General features: G+C 38.0%; 1 protein-coding gene across 1 annotated transcript in view; it reads right to left on the reverse strand.

The window, feature by feature from the left end:
- Nucleotides 1-13,036, reverse strand: part of LOC128030777 (ephrin type-B receptor 5-like) — a 40,039-nt gene that overhangs the window by 24,136 nt on the left and 2,867 nt on the right. Inside the window, exon 2 of the mRNA XM_052618735.1 lies at nucleotides 344-408. Within this exon, the coding sequence (XP_052474695.1) occupies nucleotides 344-408 (65 nt within the window). The remainder of the gene's footprint in view (nucleotides 1-343; nucleotides 409-13,036) is intronic.

Consider the following 13,036-nt stretch of genomic DNA (forward strand, 5'->3'; position numbering starts at 1 on the left):
CGCTGCCCAGGGCCACAGAGACAACAGATATCACGGTCGAGCTGAGAGCAAATACACACGTAAGTGGATGAAGGAACTGAGGGAAGGAGGGTTTAATATGCTCCATTTTCTGTCCTTTTGGATAGGCAGAATTAAAACAGGAAGTAAACACAAACATAGGAAGCCAAAACAACAAATACAAAGGAAGAGGTCATCGATATGTTGCACACACAGACACACACATGCACGCACGCACACACACAATCAGACACATCAGAATATTCTAAATAGTGATCCTTATGTTTTAAATTCAAAGAAGCATCAGTGAACGTGCACTGTTTCTAATCTAAAACAAGAATCTTACCCCTGTGTCAGGATACGTTGTCCAGCCAAGTTCAGCGGTGGACTCTGTAGTGTCCAGCAGCATTACTGAGAAAGACAGGAAAGGACAGAAAAGTAGAGAGAGTAATTATTTCCATCATTACTTTATTTAGATTGCAACAGGGCTGTTATCAGCATAGACATTTTTTGAGAGGATCGCAATATAACATTGACTTTACATGAAAACTAATTTTCACTCTTGTAAAAGCGTGCATTTGTGAGCATTAGCAGAACTGAAGATGTCACACACGAGACTGTTGTCATCTGCGAATCTGGCCAATCGTGAAACAGCTGTGTCGTCATCAGAGCTTGCGGCCGCTCTGAAGAAGGTGTGCAGAATGAGTCAGCCGGATGCTCTCGAATCGCTCTCACGGTGCTTCGATGGCATACATCACAGTGACGTGGCTATAGCTCCGTCTCAAAGTCAAACTTTCGAACCGCCATGCACTGATTCAAGTCAGATGCTGATCTAACCAAACGGAGCAAACACAAAAAAAAACCAAGACTAATCTACATTTAACCGGCCACTGATTTCAAGCAAGGACCTGATTTGACATGACAAATGTCTCACTTATACGACCTCGCTGAAACAGATATTTACACTCCAAACTGAACTATCTAGTTTGTCTTGAATACATTCTTCTTTACTCCAATTAATGTTTTGCATCAATACTTTTCATTTTGAGTTTTCCCCCGCAAAATGCTGAAATGATCAATTTATGATTGGATATTTGTTGTTAAATGACACTAACTGTATGATGATGCTTTTTGAGGATAACATGATCATCAGGTCATGTGCTGATGCGGATGCTATTAAAACAGCAACATACCACATACCATGTAAATTTCCCATTAAACTTCTCTTTCCAGTAAGTCAATACTTAAAATATTAATAAAAAAGAGAAGCATTTCACCAGTGTCTCAGACTTTGCTACTCTTCTAGTGTGTGTCAGAAGGAAAATACAAGAGTGTCCCTGGAACGCGTTGCTAAAATGTGCACAACTCTGGAACACGCCTGTCAACATCAGGCCACAGGCAGAACTTATGCCAAAATGTTCAATACAGTAACGGCTGATATGACCAGAATGGGGCAGCTGAGCTGTCCTTTCCCATCAGATCATGTTTTTTCCCTGACATTCATCTAATAAACTGTTTATCACCGACAGAAAGAGAATGAAAAGACAAATAAAAGAAGCGAGCAAATTCTTATCGGCAATTCATCAGACTGTGTACAAATGAATTCTTTCTGAAACGGTTCATGTTTATTTAATACCACATATTTTTCCAGATGATGGGAGGTTGAGCTCTGGCTCCTCTGGGGCGGTGTAAGTCCTCATGTAAAGATCCTAAAGACTCTTAAATTAATCAAACCAAACTGAGCAAACACAAAACAAGCACAGTCATATAAAGCACATTCACAGAAGACCTAAACCTCACACAAACACACACAAACACACACGCGCACACACACACACACACACACACACACACACACACACACACACACACACACACACACACACACAGCACGCACGCACACACACACTGGCACATATACTGACGACGAGAGTGTTTTTAATTCAGCTTTCCCCTCCTTCCTTAAAACCACGCAACTGATATTATTCTGTGGCTTACACTAAATCCACCCCTGCATCTCTCTCTCTCTTGCTACCGCGTAAACAGATTTTTTAAGATTATGTTCACAGATGGGGACCTCACAAATCTCTTCCCAATCTATCATTTCCCTGTCTGTCTCTCTTCATTAGGTTCTTATCCACGGCTTCTCTTCCTCCTGAAGACAGTGATGCCTTGGAGTGTGCAGGGCTGGGGTTTGGGAGAGATTTTGTGTTTTTTCTTTGGTAGACAGTGAAAAATGAAAAGAGGGCACTTCTTTAACAATGTGTTTGGCAATGTTGTGCTTTTAAGGGATTGTGTATTTCTTAAAATGAATCATTAGTACTGGGACAGTGTCACTGTAGAGCATATACTGATAATAAATCCAGGTTGATAATAAATCAAACTGTATATTAATGTGTGTTGAACATTAATGTAAAAATAAAACGTTTAATGATAATTATGCTAATTATTTTGGATTCGTCTGCTATGATAAATGTACAGTTCAGGAGTCTATACAATGTCCTGAATGCTATATTCCTAAAAGCAATAGTATGAAATGTATGATTAAGCATGTTTATATTTTTAGTGACTTTTGATCACTTAGTGGATAAGCAGAAATCAGAATGTTGCTCTCAGGCATTTAATACATCCTTCCAAGCACATTTAATGAATGTTTCTGAACAATTTAATTATTTGAACTGACTAAATTTGGTGTTTGTAGCTGGTCAGTCAAATAGTGTCAAGTAAAATACCCACAAGGAAATAAGGATGAATGCTTCCCTAATTAGTGTAACAGATTGTGATATGCATAATTTAATTTCACAGATGTTAAAATACAGTCCATATGCACTTGTCTTACAAAGGCACATAAAAGAGAATGGAAATTATTATAAATCATCCTTTGTATAATGACGTCAAAAGGACGAACTCCCTGCGTGTGCATGTGTGCATGCATGTGTGTGTGAAATACCTACTTTGAAATATCTTGGTTTGTTATTTGTTTATGTGAGTGAATGTGGATTTTTAAAGGTTAGTCCTACATGATAAAAAAAGTTATAAATGTGTCACAGATTGACATTAGGGTTCAATACAACTAATACCTTTGTTTGCATTATTGAGTGAAAAAAATGGATCTAAAACTGTCTACAAAACTCCAAATTGTCCTTTACAGATGGCCTCTCCATCTGTTAGTGTGGAATGAACAGAGGGATGATTCTGGGTCAGGGCTGTTGCACCACTTCACAGAGCCTGAGACATTTTTTTTCTTTGCCCAAGTATAGGCTATAACAGAGAGGAACCTAAAGTTCCCACCATCTTCATCTCTGACAATGACTCTGCTCTGCGGCAGCACTCCAACACTCACTTCACACGTCACTTCACTGACAACATTTATTCTCAGATGGGTAATGACAAATTCACATGAACTTAGGTTAAAATTATCATATGGATACAGGAAAGCATAACAGGTCAAAATTTCTTGCAGTTGCTTTACCACTTTTATATCAATGTTTTGAATTAATTAATCCATGTTAATGATGATGCATTGTGACCAGTTAACTTTAAAAAGTACAAATATTCCATGTTATCTGTGACATAAAAACCACATGCAATAATTAAAATGCAAGTTCGAAATGTGTTTAAATCAGTTGTAATGGAGTTTATTTTCTCTAATCATCCCACACTGCAGGCAAGGTTGTGTAGCTTGTTACAGTTTTTCTGGATTGCTAAAACACTAAACCCCAATTTCTGAACAAAATTGTCAATAGCTTAAACCAATTTGTCGAATAAAGCACTGCTAACATTCAGGAAGTTAGGCTCTATTTGCAAATCTCATGAACTCTTTTTGTAAAACTCTAAACACATTCTCATTCACTTAAACACTTATCACGCTGTGATGCATTTGTGCAGGAAAATGCTAAACACAATAATACTGTATTAAACACAATTAATACACAGCTGTCATCATGTACACACAACAAATCTAAATGGTTCACCCTTGATGTGATCTAACAAACGCATCAGATGGAAACAATCTGAGAAGGAGAAGAGGAAGAGTACATGTAAGAAGTGAAGGATGAGGAGGAAGAGTAAGGTAAGGAGTATTATCAAGGCTGGATCTGTCAGACAACAGGGTTTTGTCTCTCTGTAAGGCACCATTACTTGTGATGTGGACAAAGTCCTCAGGCCGGACTCGAGCACAAAGACATGATGCTGAGCCCGAATGAATCTCTATTGACCTTGATTTTACAATTGCTTACAGTATTTGAGTGTACTGTAACATGCTATTCATTTAGAGTTTTATTTGACACTTTTTGGTCTTTGCAGTTGGACTGGAGTATTTTGGCAGAATCCAAGTGCTGAATATATACAAACATTCAGTACTATTCAATATTCAGCACAATACTATTAGTACAATACATATACAGTAGTAGGCCTATACAATATATTCACCTTGCAATTACTATACTTTTTTTTTTACAGAATTACTAAATTGTTTACTTAATAGTATATACTTTTTTTCTGTAATGTTCTGGATGCTGTGTTCTCCATTTTTTCTCTGTAGTGTCTAATGAATGCTCTGTAGTCAGTGAATTTAGTTTGAGTATTTGGATTTATGTTTAAGGATTTGAGGAAAATTAGTGATGGGGTCAAGAAATGTGTTTTAGCAATTCAGAAAAACTATTAATTTTAAAGCTGGCTTCCCATTTGATGTGTAAATAAAATAAAATGCTAATCAAGTTAAAATCTAGTTAAAAATGTTCTTCCAATTTTATAAAAGGCACATTATTTTTCTTCACAAGTTTCTCCTCGACTTGGCTTACATACTAGGTCAAATTCAGTAAGAGTGTCAGAAAAATTGCCTGTCTAAAAAACAGCTTTGTAGACATTCAGTTCAATACTCTTTGGGGAAAACTGATGAACAAACTATATTTCTTCTAATCGTATTTAGACAAGTGCAACTTGTTTTAAGGTAACAGGCATTTCACAGATGAAGTATACGAGAAGGCAGATGTGTTTTAATTGGATTTGAACAAAATTATTATTCATTTAATGAGATACTCATGTGCCATTCAGCATTAGGGGTGGATATATTTACATAGTCCTCACTGAAATGCATGATGAAATATACTGAAATAGACATACAAGTTGATTTCTTTTCTATGGTGGAGTCAGCAAGATTAACTTTGCTCTTGATAGTCTGTTATTTACTAATCTCAGTTTAACATGGTTTTATCCAGGATTTTCCCCCACATGACTTGTTCTAAGTTCCCTAACTGTAATTAAAAGTGTATGACCCAAACCCTAAATAGATTCTCAGGTCGGCCATAACCCTGAGGGTGGACATGTATGAGGTGCCGGGCTGCACTCAGTGGGTCCATTGTGATCCAAAGAGATGGGGATGTTTGCACACTGATGGAAGCAAAAACTGCTGTGTGGGCAAAACCAAGTAAGTGCGTGCTAGAGAAATGCACTCCACTGGCATATCATTCTCATTCTTGTGTTGCTCATACACACTGTCCCCTTCACTCTGTCCCCCTCTTTTTGTGTTTATTATTAAACAGGAAAGTGACAGAAGGGCCCTGTCAGGGCTTAAACACAGAGATACATTTAGTTACATTATTGATGTGAGAAAGTGGGAGAGAGAGACAATGTTTGTGACACAGGAGCACTGAAAGAAAGACACGCAGCTAGAGAAGGAAACAAGAGTGACAGACGGTGCGTGTGAGAGGGTAAAGAGATCAGATGAAGCAGTGATGGAGATCTGAGATGAAGACTTAAGACGTAAGATGGAGAAGCTCTCACAATACTTTGGTCTCAGGTTTTGTTTCAAGAGTCCAATTAAAAGAATGCATATTTAACTAACAGTAGTTTGGTATGTTGATTTTTAATGACCTAATTCAAAGTAAAAATCCCTAAAATAATTTTTTGTTAAAGGGGTCATATGATGTTTCTAACATTATTTTTTGTATTTGGTGTAATGAAATGTGTTTATGTGGTTTAAGGTAAAAAAAAAAAAAAACTTAGTTTCCACATACTGTATTGTTTCTCCTCTATGCCCCGCCTTTCTGAAACACTTAATTTTCTACAAAGTGCTGTGATTGGCCAGCTATCCAGTGTTTAGTGATTGGCCGAATGCCTCAAGCGTGTGACGGAAATGTTACGCCCCTTGCCATACTGTGATGCATGTCCCGGTCAGAACACTGGCGACAAGATAAAAACTATAAAACCCAGTACAAACGTTCACGGATATGCACTGCGCAACATCTTCACAAACCGACAAGTGTGAAATCATAAACTTCTGTAAATAAATAACATTTAAATTCACGTGTCGCACACTTCAATGCACATGGAATGGAACATATACGTTTGCTTCAAACTGGAATTCATGGGGGGAAGGGGTGGATGAGCCTTAACATTTATAATGAATATTTTTTGGGGTTTATGACTTTAGTCTTTGCAACTTTACAGATCTTCTTTATGCATCAAGAGCTTGTAACACTCCAAAGAGAAACCAAAACTAGAAAATGCATCACAATACATCTTTAAAGCTGTATTCCAAACTAAATTCCTAAATCATCTTTTTGCACATAATTATAAAAGAATCATTTGAACTGTGTTCTTTGGGTTAGCTGATTTTTTTTTTTTTTTTTTTTTTTTTTACAAGTTATCACATGTGTTTCATATGAATGGATTTTATGCAGTTTCTTAATTATAATTTAGATTTGCCAGCAAATAATTTTTTTCTTTCATTCCCAGTCCTTGAATTTGCATTAGTGATGGGGATTTAGTTTGTTATTCCAGTAGGTGGCAGCAAGTGACTCTTGAGTGAAATGAAACAAGTGACTGTCTTTATGAGTGAGTCATTGAATCATTTACTCAACCAATTTGTTCAAAAACACTGAATCATTCGGGAATGAAACAAAGCTATTGTGCTTTGCTGAGAGATCCAAAAATAGTCAAAGGGTTATTGCATCCAAAATGTAAGTTGTTCAATATGAACTTTTTTACCTTTAAAATTGTTGCTTGTCTTTTTTCTTATTAGTATGTATGTGTTATTTTAGCTGGTTTGATGCTTGCCTTTGTGACAACATACAGTGTGACAACATGCCCTGCATGCCACTATATCAGCCTGTGTTAAATCCAAAGAAAATACAGTTGCAAAGTTAGTGCCTAAATGGAAATTGACTAATTGGAGTAAAAAATGTGACAACACTAGCTTATGTCTATCCTACCACTGTGTTCAGCACTGTATAATATATCATATATCAAATAGAATATTTAATCTGTAGTTTGTCCTTTATTATCATTGCCTTTCTGGGCTGTGTATTAATCATACAGTCTATGGTATTAATATGATGTGTGGGTGTCCTGCATTAGCAGTGGTGTGCATGTGCCTTGGTGAGTTGTTCACTTGAGTGCTTTCACTCTGGTATATGTGCTTGCTTATGAAAGGGTAATGCTTTCTGTCCTGTATAGGGAGAGAGTATGTGAATATTTGGCTTTCATGGTTCTCAGATGTGTTTACGCGCTGTGCCAGTTCACACTTGATTAGTCAGTGTCACTCAAGACAACTCTCTACAATGTTAATCCTCCTGTAGTAGTGAAGTGTGAGTGTTTTATTCCAACACTTTTCTAGAATAGCCTCTCACACGCATACGCACACATTCGGCTAAACTTCATCTCACAGAGGTGTGACCAAATGCAAGCAAAACGCATTTGTTGTTCAAATATACATATACTTTTTTAACTTTCGGATATTTTATTGCTGATTTTTATTTAAACAGTTTTCACATTAGTTTTGTTATATGAAGGTAACATGAATGTTGTGGTGTAATTTTCACTATGGACAAACAAGGTGACGACAGTTTCAGTGAAGATAAGGTTTTAGATTAAATATGAGACCATTACAGTGTAAAGAAAACAAAGAACAATCAAGGTAAATGTCATTTCAACTTATGTTTGTGCCATTTGCAATCAGACTGTAAATGACAAATGATGAAAAAAGTGTGGAAATATTAATTTACTGATTTATTTAATTAAAAAATATTTTATTGAGGATACATAAAAACTGGCTATGAAATTAGCCTAAGCTAGACAAAGGAGGTGACCTTTTTTTATTCCAAAATAATTGTTTAAAAATGTCATCACCACCACCAAATTAGGGAGGGGATGATGCATGTATGTGTATATTTGTATGTTTGTGTATTGATTTGCTTTCTGCATTAATCTTTATTGTAAAGTCTCCTTACAATTTGGAAATTAACAATAATATTAATTATTGTTATTAATTATATAATAAAATAATGCCATCCTTCTGAGAGGCATGTATGTGTAATACAGGTGCATCTAAAAAATGAATATCATGGAAAAGCTCTTTATTTTTTGTAATTTAATTCAAAAAGCAAACTTTCTTATATTCCAGATTCACTGCACGCAAACAAATATTTCAAGAGTTTTTTGTTTTTATTCTGATGGTTATGACTTACAGCTTAGGAAAATTACAAAAGCAGTATCTCAAAAAAATTTAATATTTTCTCAAACAATCAAAAAAAGATTTACAAAACAGAAATGTTCAAGATCTCCAAAGTAGGTTTAATTATGCACTCGATACTTGGTTGGGGATCCTTTTGCATGAATTACTGCTTAAATGCAGCGTGGCATGGAGGCGATCAGCCTGCGACACTGCTGAGGAGTTATTGAAGCCCAGAATGCTTTTGGTAATGCCTTTTAGCTCCTCTGTATTGTTTGTCAGATGTTACTTATCTTCCTCTTCACAATACCCCATAGATTTTCTGTGAGGTTCAGGTCAGGTGAGTTGGCTGGCCAATCAAGCACAGTAATATCATGATCATCAAACAATTTGGAAGTGGCTTTGACTCTGTGGGCAGGCGCTAAAGCCTCCATAAAGCTTGTCAGCAGATGGAAGCATAAAGTGCTCCAAAATCTCCTGGTAGTTGGTTGCATTGATTTTGGACTTGATAAAACACAATGGATCAACACCAGCAGACGTCACGGCTCCCCAAATCATCACTGACTTCGGAAACTTCCAAGGTTTCAATAAATAAACCTTGTTGTATTATTCATAGGTAGAATAGGAATAGGTACAAGCTGACAAGTACTGGCATCAACTATCCACCATCAAGAATCTCCAAAGATTCCTACATTTTGCCAACTTCTACCGGCATTGCATCGCCAACTTCAGTCAAATCTGTGTACCTCTCACCTCCCTGTTGAGAAAGAAGTCCAAGTCTCCCTCCTGGACCCCTGACACCATCAAGGCATTACAACCACTCAAGGACGCCTTCTGTACCGCTCCTATCCTTCTTCACGCTAACGCAGAACTTCCATTTATTGTTGAAGTGGTTGCATCTACCATCACGGTAGGAGGCATATTATCTCAATGCCATGAGAGTCTTCCACACTCCATCCATGTGCCTTCTTCTCAAAGAAGTTATTGCCAGCGGAGCAGAATTATGACATCAATAACAGGGAGATTCTGGTGATCAAACTAGCTCTTGAAGAATGGTGACGCTGGCTGGAGGGAGCAAATCATCCATTTGAAGTAGTCACAATCATCAAAATCTGTAATGTCTTCAATATGTGAAGAGACTCAACCCCTGGCAAGCCCACTTGGCAATCTTTACTCGTTTCAATTTCACTGTCTCCTACCAGGCTGGATCCAAGGACCAAAGAGTAGGCACAATCTCCTGTTTCTACCACTCTCATCCAGAACCCATACTCCTTCCAGACACAGCCCGATCTAATGGGCCCTGGACGATCAGATCACAGAAGCCAAAAGAAAAGGTTTATGTCCCTACACTCTGACTGACCCTTCTGGATCATGTACACTCTTCTCCAGGCTTTGGACAACCAAGTGTCCAACAAATCTCCTCCTCCAAAACCAGTACTTGCAGTAACATGGCCCGGGATGTCTCCCAATTTGTTAGGGGCTGCTCAGTCTGTGCTATCTCCAAAATCTCCTATCACCTACTGCAAGGTAATCTGGTTCCATTTATGATTTCTTGCCAGCCTGGTCCCTCCTCTGGGTAGACTTTGTCAGGACCTTCCTCCCTCTGATTTCCAGACCTGTAACCTTGTGGTTGTTGACAGGTCTCATAAAGCATGCAAACCCATTCCTCTGAAAGGATTACCCACAGCCTTTGAGACTGCTGAACATTTGTTTCAAGATGTATTCCATAAATATGGTCTACCCAAGGAAATCGTCTCAGAAAGGGGACTACAATTTATTTCCAAGTTTGGCAAGCTGCCTTCCAACTCCTCAGGGTTTCTGTCAGTTTGTCATCTGGATATCACCCTCAAACCAATGGTCAGACTGAGTGTAAGATCTGGGAAATTGGGCGTTACCTTAGATCTAGTGTGTGTGTGTGGGTGGGTGTGGGTGTTCACTGCTGTGTGTGTGCACTTTGGATGGGTTAAATACAGAGCATGAATTCTGAGTACGGGTCACCATACTTGGCTGAATGTCACGTCACTTTACTTTAATAACACATTTGATAGGGAGGAAAGTGCATTTGATTGTTCAAGGGGAAAATAATTAATTTGTCTGCTCTCTGTATTAAACTGATTGTAAAGTGCCGTTGAGCTTTGGAAATTTGCTATATAAATTATTATGGAATGGTCAGAATTCTCCTCTGATGCGTGTATGTCTGCTAATGAGAAATGTTGCTAGACAAATTAAACAAACTATTTTCTTTATTTAAGAGTCATTTATAAGTGCTAAAATTGAAGAAACACTTTGCAACACACTTGCTAAATCAACTTTAACGCAAAAAAATACTTTAAGTTCAGAAACACTCCATGAACCCAGATGTGTGTGACTAATGCGACACTGTTTCCAAAGATCTCTTTTGGTTGCAGTGTGTTTTTTTAACGCGCATGCCTGTGTGTTTGTGTGTGTGTGTGTGTGTGTTTGTGTAACTTTGGCATCATCTCTTTAATTTGCACCAGATGTCCCTGTGTACAGACAGTCACCCAAGGACACACACACAGTCACTCCTTCTCTACCACCAAACCATGGAGAGAGATGGCAAGAGCGAGACAGGGATTAGCACAATTCCAGATTTAAGCTAATGCACGTCAGTGAATGTTATCAGAACTCCTCATTTTGGGTTTAGCTCGAATTTAAGCTTTTCTATGGTGTGTGTCTTTCCACAAAATACTGCTTTTAACTCACATGCACTGGCAGCACCCTTCTCCTCCTGTAGCCTGCAAGTTTGGACCTGGACGTTTCTCATTTGGCCCTTGAGGGGTGCTGTATTTTTCAGCTTGACTCATCAAGGGCTTGATCTGTGCACACACCAGTTCTCCAGGGAAGCGTGAAGTGTTCTTCTTTTCACTTTTATAACTTTTGCAAGTAAGTCGAGTTGAGCACAACGCACATTTCATGCAGTGTCCTAAAAATCTTCCCTGCAACGATGGAGGCAGAAGGGTGGCACATACAGTAATAAGGAGCTTGGCATGTTCTGCCATCATTGCTCCTAGCGAGCTGACTTCACCTCTATTTTTTTATGAAGTACAAAGAGTTTCTTACGTGATCGTTGTGCATTCATGTTATTGCCACTGGGCAGGGGCAAACATTTAAGACCACAGTTTTGTGGCATAGACTAGACTGCTGTGTTTTGCCAGATACTCAAATAATGTGCTTTATATGGAAACATTCTAAATGAACTGGTTTTAGAGTCAGATCTAAAACCAATGAACTGGTCTTGTTGAAGTAGCAATATGATATTTTTTGGCATTCTGTAAAAGTATTTTACATAAAAGTATTTTACTTTATTTACTTCTAATTGTAATTTTGCATAATGTGGAATTATATCTCACCACTGCAACTTAAGGTTTCACAATTTCACATTTATTTCTCATAACTGTGACTTAAAAATGTATTAATGCAATTTGTATCCCACAATGCAATTTTATATCTACTGCAACTTTAGTTTTCATAACTCCAACTTTCAATTTCAATGTAATTTCAAAGTTACAACATTGATTTAATTGTGATACAGTATTGCACGACTGCAATATATATGTCACATGGGACTTTTTAATTTCATAATTGCAAGTTTGTATTTCACAACTGTGAATTTATATCTCACGACTTTCAGATTTACACAAACAATTATGACTTTATATCTTTATATTACATCCTTCCACATGAGAGTTCAATGAGAATTTTTTCAGATTATCAAATTGCTTAAGTAAATGACTTTTGATATTAAGCAGCTAAAGCTAAAGCTAGCTAGCTAGCGAAAGGAGTGGTGGAGGGGAGCAGCTGAAGATGGAGCAGAGCAGGGTGATGCATTTTGGCCTGCGGCAACAGTTTGAGCTTGGATGGGTACAAATCTGAGAGCTGAGCTGCGTGACTCAATATACAGACAGTGGGAGACCTCACAAGGAGACACACATATATCCAACCTGAGAAGAGGTGGGCATGAAACAGAGCTAGCAATGTGGGGAAAACAGTCTAGTGAAGTCTAAGCTGTGCTGTCTGAGGGACCTTTTTGTGGCCCTGTGAGAGGCATGACACGAACCTGTGCTCTTCTCCTTTCTCATTGCACCTCTCCATCCTCCTCACCTCCTTCACAGCTCCATCTTTTACATGGGCGTGGGTGTAAAAGCTGCTTTTACCAGAATGTGAGGCTTTTAAACCATTCTGTTTCTCTTAGAGAAGCTTTGTGCATTCTCAATCAGCACTATCTGCTCACACACAAAACGTTTCATCACAACACTCCTGAAGAGTCAAGTGGAGGCTAATTACCACTAAAGGAGGGCACAGTCATTTTTATAACCCGACCTCAGGGACTGACCTTATGGTGTTGTCTTCAGTCCAGGCTGGAAAGACTGCAGTAGGGACAAACTCTCTCTCTCTCTCTGAGCTGGGTTGTGTTTTGAAAAGTTTTGACTGCTCTATTTGGAAACTAGCCTCATATTCTGAGAGTGCCATGGGCATGTGGGTCAATGCAGGTCACTGGAAATCTTAAAATCTCAGTATGTCAGTACTAATATATAATTAATGTTTCTCTTATGCTCATAAAGGCTG

Source organism: Carassius gibelio, chromosome A16, assembly GCF_023724105.1.
Source record: "Carassius gibelio isolate Cgi1373 ecotype wild population from Czech Republic chromosome A16, carGib1.2-hapl.c, whole genome shotgun sequence".
Classification (NCBI taxonomy): domain Eukaryota; kingdom Metazoa; phylum Chordata; class Actinopteri; order Cypriniformes; family Cyprinidae; genus Carassius; species Carassius gibelio.